At 41.7% G+C, this 23,302-nt stretch overlaps 3 protein-coding genes across 3 annotated transcripts in view; 1 reads left to right on the top strand and 2 right to left on the bottom strand.

Annotated features, from left to right (window-relative positions):
• The window catches only part of LOC146648583 (caspase-8-like), a 114,998-nt gene that overhangs the window by 85,319 nt on the left and 6,377 nt on the right, over nt 1-23,302 (bottom strand). The window lies entirely within an intron of this gene.
• Nucleotides 3,162-5,937, bottom strand: LOC146648585 (GTPase IMAP family member 9-like). The gene is made up of 2 exons (XM_085390469.1): nt 5,922-5,937; nt 3,162-4,204 (listed from the first exon to the last, which is right to left on the bottom strand). The coding sequence occupies exons 1-2, from the start codon at nt 5,935-5,937 to the stop codon at nt 3,162-3,164; spliced, it is 1,059 nt and encodes a 352-aa protein (XP_085246595.1).
• On the top strand, nt 13,007-21,975 carry LOC146648584 (GTPase IMAP family member 9-like). Its single transcript, XM_085388208.1, has 3 exons — nt 13,007-13,087; nt 13,319-13,568; nt 21,434-21,975. The coding sequence occupies exons 1-3, from the start codon at nt 13,007-13,009 to the stop codon at nt 21,973-21,975; spliced, it is 873 nt and encodes a 290-aa protein (XP_085244334.1).

Here is a 23,302-nt window from a genome sequence, read left to right as displayed (position 1 = left end):
AGAACAGATGGGTTTGGCTGTCGGAGGGGTGCTTTTTTGAACTGCAGGTCCTTGAAGGGTAATACAGTTTGAAGCTGGAGGATCTCTATATAAATATCCGATAGCAGCTAGGTCCCCTAACTTTCAGTAGCTGTTGAATTTATGATTGATGTTTAGGGTCGTTGTCCTTCTTTCTATGAAGTATGAGGAGTATGATCCATGGCTCTCGGTCTTCATGCACCAGCACTGGTGTCTTTCAGGGCCCCTTTCTTCTTTTGTTGTCTTCATCTGCTAGTCGAATCTATAATTCGAATTTGAGTTTTAAATGTATAAAACAACAGGGGTTTTGGGGTTGTTGTTTTTGTTCATTCTTGTAGTTTTAAGACTCTGGACAGTGGATATGATGACCAATGAGACCATCAACAATCAAATAAATCTTTCTTAGTGTTCTGCAAAACTCTACTGTTACTCACTGACTTGAGATAAAATCTACTCAGCTGCTTTGAAAAAAGCTTCTAACTGGTTCCTCCCATAACAGGATGGCTAGCTGGTTAAATTGATCCTGCAACCCAGAAACCTTTCTGCTTCTGCTTTGATTCAGCAGGGACAGGTAGGGGAGCCTTTCAGTGTCTCCAGCCTCCCTTAAAATGCCCGAATTAGATATGAAAATGTGACAAACCTGCTGTTTTTCAGATCACATAAAGTTGTACTCATGTGTCAGGTTTAAGTTGTACAATTACTTTTTATATCTGCTTTCTAAATTTGTGAACTGGTCATCACTTACACTAGGGGTATCAAACTCAAATACACAGTGGGCCAAGATTCAAAACTGGAACAAAGTCGCGGGCTAACGTTAATATTTATTGAAATATATTTATTCCTCCAGATATAAGAATGAATCTTTTCTTATGGACTCAAACACGTTTTGCTGAAAAACTGAATATGGAACAAGCAAAGCTTAATACTAAACAATATCTGATAGTAATTTGGTGTGGCTTCGCGGGCCAAATGTAAGTAGGCTGCGGGCCAAATTTCATTACATACTTTGAGTTTGTAAACATTCAGATTGAATCATTGGAATACATTGTATCCAATTGATGGCAGCAAAGGGTGTTAGTCCATCCCAGCTACCACAAGGAGACAAAGGCAGGGTACACCCTCAGCAGGCAGCCAATTTATCACAGGGCTAGCAATATATATATGTCACGTAAAACCCACTACAATGCTTAAATAATCTTTTTTTTTTAAAACATCTAAAAGCTTTCTTTCCAAACCTGAGCTGTTTCAGATGCTTTTTGAAATTCTGAGCTCTCTGATCTCAGTGTTAGCTGTCTGTGCCCTCAGTGGAGCTGCATCTTAAAAGTACTTCTACTTCTTGTCTTCCCCGAATGTTGACCAGCTGTCCAAGAGTACTGAAGATCTGAGGTCACACATCCTGGTTACAACAACGTACTCCAAAGGTCTCGTGTCCCTTGAGTTAAGTTTTTTTCCACTCTCTGCATCGCCTTTCTTTGGTGCTAATTCCGTTTTATTAAGTAGTAGTGTGATTATTGCACAGAAAACAGGGGTTTTCTCTGCAGAGAAACAGGGAAAATGCCAGACACTAGAGATCTGTTGATAATATTTATTTAATGATTTGTAAAACAATGAGATACAGGTTTAAATAGTTTTGTTAGGATGGGGGGGAAGTAGAGAGGTGCAAGACTCTAACTGATGCTTAATTTCTTCCAGATCTTTAAAATCTACAGGTGAGAATGTGGACATTTAGCTTGTGGCAGTAGTTTGATCAGAATGTGATGCAGTACTAGATAAATAACCATGAGAAGCTAAGATGCTACTATTCAACCTGTAAGTTAATATTTTGTATTTTCCAGAATTATATTTTTAAAAAAATTATAAGGTTAACCCTTGTATGGTGTTCGGGTCTGTGAGACCCGTGTTCAGTTTTTTTCAAAAGAAAAATTAAACAATTAATTATTTTTTCACGTGTAAATGTGTTGTGTCTTTCCACTCACTCCACTTGATTATAACTGATTTATTTATAACATTTTATATAAAAGAAAAACGAGAAGCACATTAATTCATAAATGTGATCTAACAAAGGTAAAGGGAAAAAATTAACCATGTTTGCTGTTCATATGTCTTGTAATTGGGATGAAGTAAACATCTGTTGAGTAATTTAACATAAAATTGTTTGATAGTGTTAATTTGGAAAGCCAAAACTCTAGCGGGTCCACCAGACCCATGAACACTGGCTGAGTAACAAAAATACGAACACCACACAAGGGTTAACCAGCAACACTGAGAAAGCAAGAACAACACTCAGTTGAATTATGACAGTGACTCACAAATTTATTTTAAAGGCGACAACTAGGTTCAAAAAGAAGGACCAATGCTTACAGTTCTAGAGGTCATGGCACAAAGTCCACAAATCTAAGTTTATTGTCAGGCTGCGAGTCACACATGTGAAGGAAAAAGGCAACGCAAACAACTGAGTAAAGGGGAAGGTAAAAGTTGGAGCAAAGATGGATTCGTTCATCAAGAAAGTGAAAAAAAGTAAATCTCACAAACAAAAAAACATCACTGTCAACAAGAGAAGTTACAAAGAGCTCCCACGATCAGTTTCTTAACTGCCTATCTATTGGAGCCTATGTGTTTAACCACTGTTACAGAGTGAGAGGGTACATCCTGCTCATGCTGAAAGTCCGTCACCAAAAATAATAATATGCTCTCACATCCACACATACACCAATCATTTCACATAAAACATAAATGTGTTTGTCAAAATGTTAAACATATACAGATATCTCTAACTATAATATTGCCATGACTGAATACTATTAATGTCCCAAAAGCCCACAGTAAGACTCTACTTCAACTAATAAATCACTAAGATAACATAAGAAGGAAATTCAATATGTCCACAGGATCCGCTGTGTGAAAACAGCGAGCTGTCAATGAAAAATAAGAGAAACACACAAAACTTCAGAAAGAAAATTGACAAATTTTACAGGAACCTCACATATACTTCCCAAAATATTACGACTTTTGAACTTGTTGCTATCTGTGATATCATGCTAGGAAGTCTTGATATGCAGGGAAACTCTAAGAAAAAGTTTAAAACAATGGTGCAATGATACAGAGCGGCAGTCATGCGTTTCTATATGAAAAGATCCTGACTGTCATTCAACGCTTGAGTCTAATAGAAGCAAACATTGACACGCCGTCCTAAGTGTTTTCATTCCTTCAACCAGCAAAGGTAATGTATTAACCTCCTCAGCTTTATCTCTGGCTTCATTTTCATATCTGGACTGAATCTTGCGCCTTTCTTCCTCCAGTTCTCTCTCACACTTCTCCTTTAATTTCTTCATCTCCCATTCTCTCTCCTCTCTCTCTCTCTTCCTCTCTGCCTCTCTCTCCTCCATCTCTCTCTTTCTCTCCTCTTCTCTCTCCTTCCTCTCCCTCTCTCTCTCAGCCTGGAGTTGGCTTTTGTATTTCTGCATCTCTTTCTCATATGTTTCCCGTATTTCTCTCTCCATTTTCTGTTTCTCTTTCCGTATTTCTTCTTCTTTCTCTCTCAGGATGCGTTGTTTCTCCTCTTCAATCGCCCTCTCAGCCTCTTGGAACATCTCGTTGGTGTAGTGGCTTCCTCCGTTCTTCTGGACTATCTCTCTGATCTTCTGGATCAGCTCAGTAACCTGAGAGCGCTCCTTCAATTTATTATTGAAGACGTGGTACTGACCGTTACATCTGGTCACGAGTTCCTGCAGGTCTGAGCTTCTTTCTAAGAACTCTTCAATAGTGGTGCCTTCAAGTTGGTCTCCATGGGTAAAGAGAACCATGCTGTATTTGTCTGCTGCGTGGCCAAAGATCTTTTGAATCTTTTGCACCGTCTGTTTTTCCTCTTCAGTGAATCTGCCCAGTCTGACGACCACCAAGAAGATATGGGGTCCTGGAGAAGCATAAGAGATGCATTTGCATATATTTTTCTGAGTTTCCTCTTCATCAAGCCTGGTATCAAACAGGCCCGGGGTGTCAATGACAGCAACGCGATGTCCATCCACTGTAGCTTTTCCTTTGATAGATTCTACAGTCACAGATTCGGCACCGAACTTGGATTCAAAGCACTCACGGCCCAGAATGGTGTTTCCAGTAGCACTCTTTCCAGTTCCAGTCTTTCCCACCATCACAATCCTCATCTCATCATCATTTGTCCTGCCAGAACCTGTGTAGAAAGATCAGAAAGAATACATGGCAAGAAATATATTGTACTTACTATACATATACCTGATCATGCACCGGGTTTGAGGTTTGTATTTTAGGTTACAAATGTTCTGGTAGATGGTCAAAAGTTAATTCAACATCTACAGAGATGGGTCACAAGTCTCTATTCTGCTGTTGATCCTGTGAAATCATAGTCATCCTCAGTAATGACCCTGACACTCTGCTATCAGGAAATGCAATTAATCCTCTTTTTCTTTCTTCCTGGTACATATAATCATGAAAAGCTTGTAAATATCACACTTATGAACAGGGTTGGGTAAGTTACTGTGAAAAAGTAATGGATTATAGTTACTAGTTACTTCTTCAAAAAAGTAACTGTGTTAGTAACTGAGTTACAATATTCTAAAATTAATTATTTCAAAAGTAACTATTGCCTTACTTTAAAAAAAAAAAACGTTTAACCCTCTGGGGTCCAGGGTATAATTGGCCATTTTTAACTACTTTTGATTTTCCCTCCACATTTTACCTTTAAAAACTATTTACTTTGCCTTGTTTGGTATCATTCTTTTCAGCACAACCTCACGTGTCTGAATTTACAGTTATCTTTTCATTTTGACATACTGTATTAACATAATTCATCTAAAATCAGACGACAAACATAAAATCAGAGTAGAAAAAGTTTACTGTGACAACCACAAACATGTTTAATGAATCATATTTCATAACTTTAAATGCAAATATAAATTGTCAGTTTTAAAATCCTATGCACAAGTTTTGCAAACAACAAAGTTATTTGCATCCATTTACCTTTTACCCTTTCTTTAAATAACCATTTCAAACTATTCACAGAACAATCAGCTGTTCTGCATTCAATAAGATGCCACACAAATTATTTCAAACAGCAGCATTCATGCGATTGTTTTGCCCCCTTAGCTCCAGGTGTGCTAGACAGTAATCGTGATTACCGTCCGCGGGACCGCGCGCAGCTGCTTAAAGCTGTAGCGTCCAGATTACTTACGTAGTCAGCTACTTCCTTGCAACTGATATAAGATGCGGTAAGCCGAACACAGCTTCAACCGTCTGTTTGTTGAAAAATTGTAACGGACCGGATTTTCTTGTTAGTAACTGTAACGGCGTTGTAACGATAGGAATAGTAATTAGTTAGATTACTCGTTACTGAAAAAAGTAACGTCGTTAGTAACGCCGTTACTTGTAATGCTGTTATTCCCATCACTGCTTATACCATGTAACTATAATGTTACAGTGCATAACATATTTAATAGCAGGAATCCTAAGTACGGACATTCAAAAGTTATGACCTCTCTTCCACATCTCAGAGCAAAATTCACAAACTGCTGTCTCAGAGACTTGGTTAAATAAGGAGCAGGTTGACATGGTTAGAAAGGAGCACTATGGACAATAGTAATGACCAAAGGAGAACAGTGAGTCTTTGTCTTTGTTTTCCTATTGCCCATAATTATTGCTTGCTATTATTTTTGTATATTGGGGTAGGTCTTGATAAACATTAAGCTTCTACCTACTCCCTTTCAGACTTAAAACATTTATTTAAACCATCACAGGTCTGTGTCTAATATTAACCTCAATGATCTTGTTTTTATTTTTATAATCTATCGACCTACCTGCCAACCAACCATGATTTTAAATAAGCCATGATCACTGCTGTAACACTAGAAAACATGACTAACATGATGACTTACTGAACTTGCCAGCCATGCTTGGGTTGTAATTGCTTCTGTCGATGTTAAGCCCAAACAGTGTTGTATAGCCAACTGAAGTGGAGTAAGAAGTGAAAGGCAAAGACTGTGCTGCAGCTTCTTCAACAGGCAGCATGAGCCAAACCACACCTACAAATGACTCTACTGAACACAGAGTGAAAGTGAAATTATAGTTTAGCCCCGTTATTTCCATTACAAGCTGATTGTTCTAAAACCGGACATGGACTCAGAATGTATTCAAATTTTACTGTTAAATGAAGTAGGGGAGACCGGGGATAGTGTCTGTCTGTAAATTGGAGCTCTTTTAAGTTAGTGGATTCAAAATGTAATCCAAAGTATTTACATGTCTCGGCTATTAAATAGTGCAGCTATTTTCTCTGCAGCACAATTACCCATTGCATGGTATGGTCTCAAACACAAAGAGTGAAATGTTACAATTAACCCCCTAGTCTGGGTTAGTTGTAACATATCCTGGGGTGAAATGTAACACAATGAAATAAGGGTACTGACAAAATATTAACATGTAATCTTTGTTTATTCAACACATGAATGCACTTAGAACCATTTATGTAGCTGTGTGTGTGTGTGTGTGACAGAATGCAGAAATCTAGCTTTTGAACATATTCCAACCCCCCAAAAAAGACAAATTATGGAATTTTCTGCAACTGAATATTTCATTAATTTTGGTTGGTCTTCCTTGAGTTTGGCCTCATTGGCTCAGTGGGCATTATAACCTACAACTCTTGCACCAATTTTGAACATAACAATGAAGCTGAAAAAATGTAGTTGTTCACCAGCATCGCAATTCCATTACTTTTTATCATGGCTTACCTTGGTGTGGTTTGCAAAGTGCTTCAGAAAGATGAGGAAATCTGTTTCTCGCATCCATCCTGATTTATTTCCACTACCAGTACTTCCTACTGGTCCATCTCTGACACAGTGGTCTGCATAATGTATGTGTGGGACCACAAACAGTGGAGGAATTGTGTTGCCAATGGCATTAACCGCATATACAAAAGCGACCAGTGAACCTCTCTCTGCTGATGTCGTTGCCCCAACTTGTTTAATATAAGTTAAAGTAATAGTGTGGTAAGTTGTAACATCTGCATTATTGTTACAACTAACCCAGACTCCTATAGCCATGAACTAGCTAACATTACAGCCAACGGCTAAAACATTAGCACTAAAGACCTACACAGAATATATCCCCATAGACATACAAATAACATAATTTAAGTTTGATGAGTTTAACTGCAAAGCAGATAATGCTATTAAACATTGAAACAAAGTAGAAAAACTTACTTTTTGGCATACAAATTACTTTTTTTCATGTTAAATTGTCTGTGTTTGACAAAATGTGCTGATTTTTCACATGTGATAGCAGAACTGAGTTGGGCATGCACAGGATGAGTCACATCATTTGAAACTTAGCCCTGATTGGAGAAATTGGAAGTGTTACAACTGACCCACGTTACAACTATCCCCGGTCTCCCCTACTTACCTCTCAGTAGTGATGTGCGATACCACTGATTTCCTTTCCGATCCGATACCAAGTAATATTCAGGGTGGTATCGACGATACTGATCCGATACCGATACTTTATACAAAAACATATTTTATTTATTGTATCTCAAATTATAGCGTCATAATGATTATAGGTCTAACAGGGTGCAAATCTGATCGGGTGTGAAGTTGGTCCTGTCCTCCAAGGAGCTGGAGAGTGTGGCTGAGACTGTTAGACCTCTGCCTCACCACTACATATTTCAAATACAATGAAGGCTTTTACAGACCAAAACATGGCTGTGCCATGGGCTCCCCTGTGTCACCTATTGTAGCCAACCTTTACATGGAGGAAGTGGAAAGGAAGGCTCTTGGCTCTTTCAAAGGAAGAGTACCCAGCCACTGGTACAGATATGTGGACGACACCTGGGTCAAAATCAAGACACAAGAAGTGGAATCCTTCACTGCGCACATTAACGCTGTGGATAAAAACATCAAGTTCACCAGGGAAGACACAAAGGACAACTGTTTGCCTTTCCTGGACTGCGCCGTGCACATTGAAGAGAACGGCAACCTCAACATCGAAGTTTACCGGAAGCCCACACACACGGACCAGTACCTCCTCTTTGACTCCCATCACCCTCTGGAACACAAACTTGGAGTAATTAGGACCCTACACCACCGGGCAGAACATGTTCCCTCTAAGCCTGAAGGAAAAAAGAAGGAACACACACATGTAAAGGAAGCACTCAAAACGTGCGGCTATCCTAAATGGGCGTGCTTGAAGTCAGCAAAGATGCATAGAAAAGAAGACCAGACACCAGCGAGGGATGATAAGAAGGACAGACGCAACAACATTGTCATCCCCTATGTAGCCGGTGTATCAGAAAAACTCAGGAGAGTTTTCTCCAAGCATGACATCCCAGTGTATTTCAGACCCAGCAACACGCTCAGACAAAAACTGGTTCACCCGAAAGACAAAACGCCAAAACACAGACTTAACAATGTGGTGTATGCTGTACAGTGCAGCGAGGAATGCCCAGACCTCTACATTGGAGAGACCAAACAGCCACTTCACAAGCGCATGGCACAACATAGAAGAGCCACCTCCACAGGACAAGACTCAGCAGTCCATCTGCATCTTAAGGATAAAGGACACTCTTTCGAGGATGCCAATGTTCACATTTTGGACAGAGAGGACAGATGGTTTGAAAGAGGAGTGAAAGAAGCCATCTATGTCCACTGTGAGCGACCATCTTTGAACAGAGGCGGGGGTTTACGACACCAACTCTCTGCCATCTATAATCCAGTTTTGAGATCCCTTCCCAGACGCCTTAACGCCCACTCACATCCTGGGCCTCAGGAATTTGCATGATAAGGTGGGGCCAGGTTTCACAATGAACCCACCCGAAACTCTGGCTGATTGGAGCCCACACCCAGTTACACACCTTGGCTCAGGCGATTAGAGGATCATCAGGGGGTCCTTTTGTCCCTCTGTGGGGGGTTACTCCCACTAGGTTTATATCTGGGACTCTCCACCATTTGACCATAGAACTGAAGAAGCTTCTCGGATGAGAGGTGAAACGTCTTCAAGTAGCTTAAAGAAGTCCAGACGCTTTTCTTTGAAAGCTCCTTTGACTAACTAGTATGTGAATTTTTTTTTGTTCTTGAATATTGTTCATTAAAAATGTTAATTTTATTAAAAATATTTTGAGATTATAAGATAACATTTTTCAAATGTTAATGTTTTGCAAGAACTGCTTTGTGCTGCAGTGCCTGTACTTCTAAAAAGTGTTGCTGTTTCTTGTAAATGGGGATGGGAGGGGGGGACAGGGTCTGGCTTTGCACATCAGATAAATTTGAGTTTGGTGCACAAATCAAAAAGTGAAGCTGGAGGCAAAAGAAATCTATACTAATCTGTGCAGCAGTACTTGCTATTCAGAAATAATGCTGCCGTTTCTTGTAAATGATTTTGGGAGGAAAAAGCAAGCAAGTAAGCAGAGCACATTACTGTTTTCACACTTATATTTATTTATGAATAGAACCAAAAACATCAAAATAAATAAATATATACAATTACTAAAGCTTCTTTACTGCTAAATACACATGCAATGTGTGCTTGTAATGCACAGGACTAGTCAGACTGTAGCTGGAAACATCACTCTAGCACATCAGCGCTTTGAATCAAAGTGTGTAGCCTGTTCTAAAGGGAAAGCTACATCTGTCTGATACCAGGCCTTCCTTGGATAAAATCACAAAGGTGCATCCCTGTGTATCTCCTAAGCTTCTCCATGACCCTGTATCTTCTTGTATGCTCTCAGATGAAGAGGAAAGGCACATGGTGCAAAGAATTCAAGAAATCAACATGGTTATCCGGCTTTATACAAAAACCCTTATAACCAGTGTTGGTCAAGTTACTTGAAAAAAGTAATCAGTAACTGATTACTTCCCCAAAAAAGTAATCCCGTTACTTTACTGATTACTTATTTTCAAAAGTAATTAATTACTTAGTTACTTAGTTACTTTTTAAAAACACGATTTACAACTTGAATAGGTGATAAAGCTGGGGTGGCTGTAGCTCAGGTGGCAGAGCAGGTCAGCCACTAATCAGAAGGTCGGTGGTTCGATCCCAGGCTGCATGCCAAATATCCTTGGGCAAGATACTAACCCCATGTTTGCCTACTGGTGGTGGTCAGAGGGCCCGGTGGCGCCAGTGTCCGGCAGCCTCGCCTCTGTCAGTGCGCCCCAGCTGTGGCTACAATGTAGCTTGCTATTGCCAGTGTGTGAATGGGTGAATGACTGAATGTAGTGTAAAGCGCTTTGGGGTCCTTAGGGACTGAGTAAAGCGCTATACAAATGCAGGCCATTTACCATTTAAAGCGATAAATCTTTCAGCCCAATTCTACTTTTTCTGCATAATCCATCATACAAAATGTAATCAAATGGAAAAGTCCCTTTTTAAAACTTGTTTTGTTAGTTTTAATCTTTTAACTTTATGCATCAAGCAAAAATTTAATTATATGCAACATTCTCTGACTTGAATAAATTAGTTTAACATTTAAACCTATTTTCTGCACATTCCAGCACATAAAATAAAATATTTTTTGTGTTTACACTCACTCTTTCAAATAGATGCAAGTAAAACACAGCAGAAAATAAATAAAGTCCTTTGGTCTAGCGGTCATGTTGCTCTACTTTCACCTGTAAAGCAGGAGCAGGGTAGGCGGGGGTTTACCCTGGTGCAGGTGTGGCGCAGTGGTCAGTTGAAGAATCCGCGAGTTTCTCTGTGAATTTCCCATTACGTCGTAGCGCACTCGGTGCTTGCTTGGAAGTTTAGGGGTTTTTTTTGCTGTAAAAATAAGTTTTCTTCCCACGCACAACAGAATGTTTTTGTCACTTTTTATGGAATCAAACTCAAAGTAAGGTCAGTACTTCCACGCTTTAAACGCTGCACGCTCATACTCTCTCCCACAGTCGATATGTGATCCATTGTTGATCTGCACACAGCTGTTGTCATGAACGTCGCACTTGCTTACATTCCTGTCATGAGACATTCTCGCAAAAAAAATCATGGTTTTAGTAACGCAGTAACGCAGCGTTCCTACGGGAAAGTAATGGTAATCTAATTACCATTTTCTCAATAGTAATCCCTTACTTTACTTGTTACTTGAAAAAAGTAATCGGATTACATCTCTGCCCATCTCTGCTTATAACTGGAAAAATACCACAAAAATTTTACTTTCACTCTGTGTCCAATGCAGTTAATTGTGAGTGTGAATTGGTTGATATGTTCTGTTAAAGAGGGTGTAGAAAGGTCTCTGACTTTCACTTCTGACTTGAGACCAGAAGAAGTATCTGCACTGCACTATTTAGGACAGGAACAATTTAGGACAGCAAACTTGGTAAGTCTTCATGTTAGTAGTGCTTTTTTAATGTTACAGCAGTGATCAAGCTTGAATGATTAAATGTTAGACAAGCCCTGTGGAGAAAGTCTTTTGTAGAAAGCAGCTGTAGCTGTAGCTTTGAAAATCACTTTGAAATAACTTTTAACTAGGGCTGGGTATCGTCACTGATTTCTAGAATCGATTCAATTCCGATTCTCAAGGTCCCGAATCGATTCGATCTACGATTCGATTTAATTCGATTCGATTTAAATCTGGGAAATTTTGACAGTCAGAAATATTATAATTCAGATCAGTACATTTACATATTTTTGTATCAATAAAAAGGAAGCTGACACACGCAAGACTTTATCAAAGGTGTGAGTGTCACAGCAGATGCCTTTGTGTCAAAGTAGCTGAAGATAAAACACAGAAAAACATGAAGGTGATTTTCCTGTTCTGGGATTTTATAAAAATATTCTGCAGTACATCAAAACAAAAGAAAACCATTAATCAACATATGAACATTACCTCTGAAGTTACAGCGGTTTTATTAGAGACACGGTTAAGCGTTTTGCATTTTGAATAATTTTAAAAAGTTTAAATTTGTTCAGTATTGAACAGCAGAAATGAGGTTTTCTTTTCGGAAGAATGTAAAAGGGAAAAAAACAGCGGCTGACGGCGCTGTAAGCAACAGTAGACTTGTGTGTAACAAGCAAGCGAATAATGAAGAAAGGGAAACTGTTTGAGAGAGAGAGAGAGAGAGGGGGAGAGGGAGAGAGAGCTGTGCATCGCGGTGGAAGCAAAACAGTAAAAGTCGGAGTGAATTCATGACGATGTTTATGTGAAGCGTTTGGATCTTCTTTTGCTGCTGGTTCGGTCAATATTGTTTGGAGTGAGATCAAACTAACAGCTTTAGAATCGGCGCATAAAGGGCGTGAACACAAAGCGCGGACCCGCCAACAGATCAGAATCAGCGAGCTGTCGGCTTTCAGCCCCGACCGTGAGAAAGGCGACATCTAACTGATTCTGATCCGCGGGTCACGCTGTGTGTTTAAGTCTTTGTGCAGAATCCCTGTACCTGCTCTCATTTACTGTCTTAACTGTTTGGTGGTTCTTGAAATTTTGTGAGATGTCACCAGAGATTCTGGCATTTCGGGCAAAATAAATTTATATTAAAAAATAGATTCAGGATGTTAATGAATCGATTTTACATTATCCAAGCCAGAATCGATTTTAATTGATGAATCGATTATAAAAACCCATCCCTACTTTTAACCCTCTAATCCTAAACTCCAATCCCAACCCTATGATTTAGGATTTTATATGTATGTGAGGTAAATTTAAAAAAACCCCCCAACAATCTAAATAATAATTAATAACATACATCACTGATCATGACTATGACCTCACAGAATTAATAGTTGTGACACATCTTCTTGGGTATCTACAAATTTTTGCAATCTAGAAAAATCTATGCCAAAACTTAGTTGATGTTCAGAATGTATTTACAGCTTGATATAGATCCTAGTTCATTATTTCTCATTTTTCTACACAGATCCTGGTAGGACAAAGGACGTTGAGGTCAGGATTGTAGTAGTGGGAAAGACTGGAACTGGAAAGAGTGCTACTGAAAACACTATTCAGGGTCGTGAGTGCTTTGAATCCAAGTTCAGTGCCAAATCTATGACTGTAGAGTGTTCAAAAGGCAAAGTTAAAGTGGATGGGCAGCAAATTGCTGTCATTGACACCCCGGGGCTGTGTAAAGTGTGTGTGTTAGTCCCCATAGGGAAATAGTTCCTCTGCATTTAACCCATTCACCCAGTGAAGCTGTGGGCAGCCACCAATGCAGCGCCCGGGGAGCAGCGTGTAGGGACGGTACCTTGCTCAGGGGTACCTCAGAGTAGCTGTTCAGTGGAGTCGAACCTCCGACCTTCCGATCATGGGGCCACCACTCTACCTACTGAGCTATCCCTGCCCCTTATCAACCCTGGTAAGGAGAGAACAACTAAAGATGTATGCCAGTGCATCTCCTATGCTTCTCCAGGACCCCATATCTTCTTGGTGGTCGTCAGACTGGGCAGATACACTGAAGAGGAAAAACAGACGGTGCAAAAGATTCGAAAAATCTTTGGCCACGCAGCAGACAAATGCAGCATGGTTCTCTTTACCTATGGGGACCAACTTGAAGGCACCACTATGGAAGAGTTCTTAGAAGTGACGGACGGAAGTGAGGTAAGTGACGGAAGTGATGTTGTAGGTGACGTCAGACGCCGGAGATTTTGGCGGAGAAAAAGCAAATGGTAGCATAGAGTTTAACAAAGGTTTTCCAAGCTTCAGTATTACCAAATATACTAATCAATTGTCATATAACTAACAACATCTGTTTTATCATCTCTAACACCCTGGAGGACAACGGGGAGAGTTTAGACGCTCTCCAAGATTACATCGACCGCTGTTTTCAAGATTTAGTAATGCATAAGGCCCAGAGTGCATCTTCCCCGGCCAAAATCGAGACGCCGTCATCGAAGAGAAGTCGCCAGGCAGACTCCCCCGGTACAACATCGCCTGCCGGCAAAGACATCGCAGAAATCCTGGAGTCAATCGACAAGCGATTGTCCAGTTTCGATGCGAGGCTGTCCCTGGTGGAGATTTTACACCGGGAATTTAAATCTCTGAGAGAATCCCTGGAATTCAGCCAGCGGCAGGTGGAAACGCTTGCCGCTGAAAATGCCACGCTACGGGAGTCGGTTAAATCTCTCACCGATAACGTGACCCAGCTAAACATTGAAAATAAAAAAATAAAAGAGTCCGTTATCGATCTACAAGCCCGTAGCATGAGAGATAATCTTGTGTTTTCTGGTATTCCAGAAACTGCCGGAGAGGACGCAGAGGCAACGGTGAAAAGCTTCATTAAAATCCACCTGAAGCTGCCGGAGGACACCGTAAAGAACATCGACTTCGATAGAGTACATCGCTTGGGGGGCGCGCGGTCGCGGACCGGGAGACCACGGCCTATTGTGGCCAAATTCAGTCAATTCAAACAGAAGGAACAGGTGAAGAGTCGCGGCAGAGAGCTGAAAGGAACGGACTTCAGCGTGAACGACCAGTTCCCCAAAGAGATCCTGGAACGACGCAAGGTCCTGTTCCCAGTTCGACGTAGCTTTATCCAGAAAGGCTCCCGTGCTGTCATCGCTGTGGACCGGCTCTACGTGGACGGACAGCTGTACCGCGACCCCGGCACCACACCGTGGTTATACTGACTGCACTCCAGATAAGAACCCGCTACACTCTTTTCTTATTCATTCACACTTTCTCCTTTAAAATGTGTTTAACCTAGTAATATCAGTAGGATGTCATAGCAGATATAACACCGTCACCCTCCGTCATTGCTTTAATTGGAATGTTTCCGTTTCGTTTCTTTTTTTTTGTTGTCGCTCACAGTTCATGTGGTTTCTTTCTTTCTCTTGTCTTTCACTGCTGTGGTCACCTACTCCCCCACTCACCTACAAACAACACCCTCTATTTCTCCATATTTTCACAACACGATCACGCAAACACATCAGCTCAACGGCAGCACATTCACAACAGCCTCACAGCAGGCACAGACTTGCAGGACACATAAGCAAGCCACGCTTGTTCATATTAGTGAATATTCACACACATAGTCAGACTTATGGAGTCTCTCACCACACTTCTTTTTCTCTTTCTATTTACAAACAAGGGATGTTTCCATATTCTCTCCACCTGTCTAAACGAAACACCCAGCATACATCATTAAACATACACGCACAATTAAGGGCATGCTGAGGTTTGTCACATGGAATGTAAATGGAGCTGGCACCAGAGGAAAGAGGTTAAAAATATTTAACCAGCTTAAAAAACTACAGGCAGATGTTGTTTTATTACAAGAAACTCACAAACCTGTCACAGGTTTAAATGAACTTAAAACACCTGAGTTTCCTAACGTGTTTGCAGCCGGTTATAATTCTAGACAACGGGGAGTAGCAATTTTAATACATAAAAATGTTAATTTTACAGTACTCGATACAGTTATAGATCCAGAGGGTAGATTTCTAATTATTAAACTATCAATATTGAACAAAAAACTATGTATTGTTAGTATATATGGTCCAAATGTTGATGAACCCTCATTCTTCCACGGTTTTTTTAGTGCACTCTCTGAACACCTTGATTGCACACTCATTCTTGGCGGTGACCTCAACCTTGGACTAAATGAAGAAATGGATAGGCTCAACACAACAGGAACTCAGCGTAATTGGCAGTCCACAAATATAATCAAACAGTATATGAACGACTTTGGTCTTTGCGATGCATGGCGCTCTCTTCACCCCACCAGTAAGGAATATACTTTTTTCTCGCATGTTCATCACTCTTACTCTCGTCTGGATTATTTTTTGGTCAGCAGCTCACTGCTGTGTGACATTTCAGACACTGAGATTCATCCTATAGCTGTCAGCGATCATGCTCCTGTATCTTTAACACTAATGCACAAGAATAATACTACGCCAAGTAAAAACTGGAGATTTAATATATCACTACTTAAAGATGAAGACTTTATTAAATACTTTAAAAAGGAATGGACTTCATATTTAGACTTTAATGACACTCCCGGAATATCTGCTTCTGTTCTATGGGAAGCAGGGAAAGCTGTGATGAGAGGTAAAATAATTTCTTTCTCATCACACAAAAAGAAAGAAGAAAACAAAAATATTCAGGAATTAGAAAAAAACATCAAATCACTAGAAGAAGCCTACGCGTCCCACCAAGATCAGGAAACATTGAACAAAATATGCAAAACAAAACTAGAATTAAATGAAACTATTAATAAAAAAACACAATTCCTTATACAAAGACTTCGCTTGCAGAATTTTGAACACAGTAACAAATCAGGTCGATTTCTAGCTAACCAGCTAAAAATAAATAAAGAAAAAACAACTATATGTGCTGCTAAAGATTTATCGGGGAACACAATATATGATCCTGGAAGAATAAACAACATTTTTAGGGATTTCTATGAAACTTTATACTCACCACAAATAAACCCATCTAAAAATGAAATTGATCTGTTTCTTGACAACGTAACTCTTCCAAAATTACTAGACAGTCAAGCAATGGAACTGGATTCGCCACTGACGCCAAGTGAACTCCAGGAAGCCCTGATAAGTATGCCCAATAATAAGGCTCCAGGTCCAGACGGCTTCCCTGCAGAATTCTACAAAGAATTCTGGACAATTTTGGCACCAGTATTCCACAGCATGTTGCAGGAAATCGAGGAAAAGGGCAGACTACCACCAAATATGAATTCTGCCAACATTAGTCTCCTGCTAAAACCAGGCAAAGACCCTTTATTTCCCTCAAGCTATCGTCCAATTTCTCTTTTAAATGTAGACCTTAAAATAATCTGCAAAGCTCTCTCAAAGAGATTAGAGAAAATGACCCCCCTCTTAATTCATCCTGACCAAACTGGTTTCATAAAAGGTCGGCACTCCTCAACAAACACTCGTAGATTACTTAATTTAATAGACTACTCATACGATAAAAACATCGAAGCCATAATATTATCTCTAGATGCAGAAAAAGCATTTGACAGAGTTAATTGGAAATTTTTATTCGCAACTTTACACAAATTTGGTTTTGGAAACTCTTTCATAAACTGGATAAGAATATTATACAATTCCCCAACGGCTCGTATCAGAACAAATGACCAGACATCCTCCAGCTTCTGTCTCCTGAGGGGCACCAGACAGGGATGCCCACTCTCCCCCTCACTTTTTGCAATTTTTATCGAACCTCTAGCAGCAGCATTTAGACAGGCTACAACAATTAAGGGCATAAAATGTAAGAACATAGAACATAAAATCAGTCTCTATGCGGATGATGTGTTGCTTTTTCTGCAAAACACACAAACCAACCTCTCTGAGGTAATTACTTTAATAAACTGGTTTTCAAGAGTTTCAGATTATTCAATTAACTGGCCAAAATCTACAGTTCTCCCCATTAACTGCTCCTTCCATAATTCTTCCTCTGCCCCACTGCAATCCGGAAATATTAAATATTTAGGTATTAATATCTCTCCTAAGCTTTCAGACTTAACTAAACTAAACCACATCCCACTTCTAAAGAAAGTAGAAGGCGATCTGACTAGATGGAAATCTTTACCCATATCACTCATGGGAAGGGTCGCCACTATAAAAATGATGATCTTGCCAAAAATAAATTACTTATTTTTGATGATCCCTAACAAACCATCACAAGATTGGTTCAGATCTCTGGATTCATATATTTCCAAATTCCTTTGGAAAGATAAACCCCCGCGTATTAGCTTAAAAACGCTACAAAGAACCAAGGATAGAGGAGGATTAGATCTGCCTAATTTTCACCAATACTTCTTAGCCAACAGGCTTCAGTTCATCTCAGAATGGTTAAAACATACCTTCTTAGTTGAGCCCTGGCTAGATGTTGAACAGGCACTATGCAAGGATCTAGAGATTTCAGACCTACCATTTATTAGCTCAAACATCAAAAGACATGAATGCTTTAAAAGTATCAACATCAGCTTTTCTCTAACAGCATGGTGGGAGTTTCTAAAAATAACGGAGTCTTCATTAATCCCATGCAAACGTACACCTATCTGGAATAACCCTGACATATTACAAAACAATAATATGATTAATTTCCCAGAATGGAGTTGTAAAGGAATTAAATACTTAGAACATATATTAGAGGGAACAGAATTTATTCCATTTGACAGACTAGTTGAACAATATGGGATCAACAAGACAAGGTTTTTAGAATATCAACAAATTAAATCTATAGTAAAAAAGAAATTTAACCTCAGTCAAGTTGAATTACAAACACCACTAAGTGCGGCACATTTTCTTACTCTTAAATCCCCCAAATTATTATCTAAAATATACAGAACACTTTCTAAATTAGATGAATCAATATCCCTTCCTATTGCAAAGTGGGAAGCAGATTTATCAGTCAACCTAGACCAAAACTTCTGGTCTCAGATTTGCTTAAAAACTTTTAAATTAATTAAAAATCCCAGTCTGCAATTAATACAATACAAAATACTTCATAGAGTGCACTATACAGGTCATCGGATGTTCAAGATGGGCTTTACATCTTCCAACAACTGCTCACACTGTCAAGGCAATACACCAGACAATTACATCCACGCTCTTTGGTTCTGTCCACCAGTGCAAAAGTTTTGGCGCGAGATATGTGAAGACTTATCAAAATGTCTGAAATGTAACATTCCAACCTCCCCCTTAGTGTGTTTGTTGGGCAGCTTAGATAATGTCACTTCAGAAAAGAATATAGCCCATATGATCTTCACTGCCCTATGCATAGCCAAGAAAACAGTCCTCATGAACTGGAAAAATAAAAATAATCTTAATTCTAACCAATATAGAAATTATCTATTAGATTACATTAGTCTTGACACAGCCTCTGCCACCACATTAGATCAATTGCTCTGGGCCCCTTTTATCAGCTCCATCACCTAGTGGGGGTGGGGGGTTATAGTTTGGTCCCGCCTTCACTGTTGTGATTGGTGAGGGGGTAGGGACAGGCTTAGGGCATCGGGGGGTTCCCCGGAGGCATCTTCCTTGGGGGGCTCAACCCGGGGTAGCGGTCACGTCCGGTTGAGGGCTCTGTTGGCTCTCAGGTGACTGTTTCCTCGCGGCTGCGTGCAGCGGGGCTAGGGGAGGGTCTGTGCTGACGGACGTGGGTTACTGACCTGGCAACCTGGCTGCCCCTGGGTGGGTCCGGGATGGGCGTGAGGTTTTGGGGGCGCTCCGTCTCTGGGCTGGGGCCCGGGCCGGGCCTCGGGGGCTCGGGTCCTGGTTGGTGTGTTGCCGGGGTTGTGGGCGGGTGGGTGCATGGGGGCCCGGCCCTGGAGCAGGGTGCCGCCGGTGCATCGAGCCGCCTGGGGGGCTCTTCAACTGGTGGGGGGGATGGTCACATCTTGCAGGAGCTTTCTTCTCTCAGGAACTCTCTGCAGGAGGGGGAGATACAGGAGAGGTGGAGGAAGATCTCAGCCTGGGCGTTTACCGTCTTATGTAGTCTGGAAGATGTGTGGTTGGTGGGGTGGGTGCAGTTTTCTCTGTGGTGGGGTTGGGTGGACTGTCCAGGGCTCTGTGGAGCCGGGGGGCGCTACTGCACTGGGCCCCGGTCTGATGGGCCTGGGCCCCCCTTCCCTGGCGGGTCGCGGAGGGTGGGAGTGCCTACTGGGGTCAGCGGGGGAGCTGGCCCCAGGGAGGGGTTACCTGCCCCTCCCTTCCTTCCCTCCCCATCTCCAGCTGCCTCCCTCTTCCCGCTCCTCCACAACCACCCACACATGCAGGGCCTTGGAGTGGGGGTATGTCACCAGGGTGCAGAGGAGGCTACCCCCCCCCCCCCCCCCCCCCCCCCCCCGTCCCCTTCTGGCTGCCTCTGCCTCAATTTTATCCCACAACTTAGACATTCACATTATTCACACTCTCATTACACATACATATAGGATCTTGGGGGTGGGCACAATCACGGAGTCCAAATCACCATCAGGGTGTATACCTCACCCCTGACGTCGTTGCCCACCTCTCAATTTTAAATACACTTAGTCATTGAGGCTTAGCAGGAGGGACTATGCGCTTACCTGCTGCTCCTTGGCAGGTAGCTCCATGCCCTCCTGGGTTTTAATTGCACCTTAGAACACATATGCATCAACACTACAATGAGCGGGTGGAGGGAGGTTTGGAGTCTTCTCCCACCCCCATTCTCTGCGGCCTGCTGGAGCGGGAGGGCTAGTAGGAGGAGTTGGCCGTCCGACTGCGGTCTGGGGTGTGGGGCCTCCCTGCTGCTGCGGAGTCGGGGTGGTCTGCCTCTCCCCACCGCAGGGAAAAGGGTAACACCACCTGGGTCTGGGTGCAATTCCCCCCTCCAGGGGCAAGGGTACCTAGACCCGGTTTGTAGAGTACGCTTGGGGAGTGTGATTGTGTGTACAGTGTCTCTTTATGTCTGTCTCCACGTTGGTTGAGTGTGGAGTGAGTGCATATGAGAGCATGAGGGTGGGAATGGATGTTTGTATCTGTGTGTGCCTGTATGTCTGTGTCTATATGTCAGGTTGGGTATCAGACGCCACCTCTCTGGGGACACCTCAGGCCCTCCAAGGTTTGGAGGCCTATCTCCACCCACCACCACTTCCCCTGCCGGTGGCGGACTCCCTCAGGTGTCGGTGTGTTGGTGGTTCTTTGTGTCTGGGGGTGGGCGTCCGGGTGCACACCGGCTCACTCCTTGGCGGCCGCTTGTCGGGGCCTGGGGCCTGGGGCTCGCTCGGGCCCCTTTGGAGGTGGGGTGCCCCCGGCCTCTCGGCCTAGGGCTCGGTCACTCAGGCGCAGCTGGGGGCCGGCGGAGCTCACGGGCGCGTCACTGCAACTCCCCCTGACTTCTGCTCCGCGGCTGCTGGGCGAGCCCTCATCTGGGACTCTCCTCAGCTCTTACTGGGACAGTGGCGCGGCTGCCCCTCTGTTGGTCTTCCATGGTCTCTTGTGTTCTGGGGGCCTCTGGATGTCTGGAGTTTTGATCTCCTCCATACCCGCTTCACACCCTGGAGGACGGGGCTGTGGCCCCCCCACACTCCCTAGCAGATCATTACATGGAGAAACCTTTGGAATGCAAGCATGCTGATCCACACAGGTATGCACACATGGGTATTCACAGACGCGGACTAAAGCTTTCTTGGCTGCTGCCTCAAAGCACACTGTGCGCTGTCTATCTTGCGTGCTGCACAATATCGTTTATTACTTAGTAAATACTGATATCTATGACTAGCTAGTTTATTGTGATGGTGCTTTGTTCTCTCTATTATTATGTTGCTCTTTGTTGTTTGCTGTCTCCTCTGTTTGTTTTTGTTTGTTTTTTTTTTTTGTTTTTTTTCTCCATACAGGTGACCCAGGAGTTTTTTTTTTTTTCTCTCTCTTCCCCCCCCTTCTCACCGTCTCTTCTCCCCTTTGGTTTTCTTTCTTTCTCTCCCCCTCTCTCTCTCATTCATTCCCCCTGTCCTATTTATTAAAAAAAAAAAAGAGTTCTTAGAAAGAAGCTCAGACCTGCTCTTGGCCAGATGTAACGGTCAGTACCACGTCTTCAACAATAAACTGAAGGAGCGCTCTCAGGTCACTGAGCTGATCCAGAAGATCAGAGAGATAGTCCAGAAGAATGGAGGAAGCCACTACACCAACGAGATGTTCCAAGAGGCTGAGAGGGCGATTGAAGAGGAGAAACAACGCATCCTGAGAGAGAAAGAAGAAGTTATGCGAGAAAAAATAGAAAAAACGAAGAGAGAAATACGGGAAAGATATAAGAAAGAGATGCAGAAATACAACGAACAACTCCAGACTGAGAGAGAGAGGGAGAGGAAGATGGAGAGGGAGGAGAATGAATGGGACATGAAGAAGTTAAAAGAGGAGTGTGAGAGAGAAGTGGAGGAAGAAAAACGCAAGATTCAGTCCTGGTGTGAAAATGAGGCCAGAGATGAAGCTGAGAAGTTTAATCCATTATATCATCTGATACGAATCGGTGAAGTAGTCGCCGATGCTGGCAGGAGGATTTTTAAAAAAAATCAAACAACTAGAAAGGGCAATTTTTAGCCTGTTCAAATAAAAACATGAACATCACAGAAGTGTTGGCAGTAGAGTAGTAGAGTAGTATAGTATAGTCTCACACTGCCAGCTACTATTCTTTTTTAGATCTTAGTTCAACACTGGTTAAAAATGTGTATTAGTAACATTAAATAAAGAAACACACACTTATGTTTGATTATCAGTGACTTCTGTTTTCCCTATTGAACTAATGCTCTTGTTTATTTGTTTTCTGCATATTAGAATTAATTACAACACACTTAAAAGATTTTATTGTAATCCTTCTATCATTGGTTTAGTTTTCACTTTGTCAACAAGGTATTCCTTTCATGGATTTTGTTGCTGAGTTATGCCCCTGGGAAAAAAACTGTTTAAATGCTGAGCTGAAGTAAAGATATAATGATAAAATTAAACCCCAGAAAGTTGATTCGGTTCATCTGAACGTAGTGTTTTCACTGGGAGAAACATTTCTTCACTCATCCAAGTGACTTCTTCATTCTCACATGAATGCAGATTTCCCCAAATGAAACTAGCACCTCTGGGAAATTAAAATAAACCTTTTTGTGAACCAAAACATTTCTGTCCGCTTGACGTCTAACACTGAATTAACTCTGGACACCCTGAATTAGTGATGGCCCGCTTGAAGCTGAAGCTCCGGTGCGTGTGTCAAAAAAATCAACACACTGCTTCAGAAGCACTGTGTCGAAGCTTGATTCGTTTGGCCAGAGTCACGTGATCAGTGACGTCCGAAGCTTCATTTAGAACCTAACTGCTTCGGTATCTGATTCAATGGTTTATAAGGAAGCGAATCATTCGCGGGATTTGTGGAGTGTTTTGATGGTGACAGATAGCGAACCACTGATCATTCTACTGAGAGATTTGGAGCCAGTGAGGAATAGAGGAGGTTCTGTTGTGTGGGAGTATTTTGAGTTGATTTTTGTCAATCGGGTGGGTTTTCCAGCTTTGTGTTCTGGCTGTTTGCTTTTGTTTTGTGCGTGTTTATTATATCTGAAAACGGAAAAAAGGTAAAATGTCAAAAATCTGCTTCCATAATATAAATATCATTAAACAACTTTAGAAAAACTTCCACTTGACTATTTACATGTAATGTTGTAAAAATATATATTTTATTGTTTAATTAATCTGAAAATGTTAGTCTGCCAAATGTGCAGCAATTGAATTTATTTATTCTCTTTAGCTGATAGTTTGTGAGGCCCAGGTAGACTGTATAACTGCATCTCTACCAGTTTCTCTGCACTCCAGCCTCCTCTGTTCCATGTGAAGGGATGTTCCTTAAGACAGGAGAAATTATCTCCACGAAAAGGAACAAGTTCGG

The sequence above is a fragment of the Rhamphochromis longiceps genome, linkage group LG18 (genome assembly GCF_057381845.1).
Source record: "Rhamphochromis longiceps isolate RC_006_pf linkage group LG18, R_longiceps_female_GT1.1, whole genome shotgun sequence".
NCBI lineage: Eukaryota > Metazoa > Chordata > Actinopteri > Cichliformes > Cichlidae > Rhamphochromis > Rhamphochromis longiceps.
The sequence above is the reverse complement of the archived record's forward strand: the minus strand, read 5'-3'. Positions and strand labels throughout refer to the sequence as shown.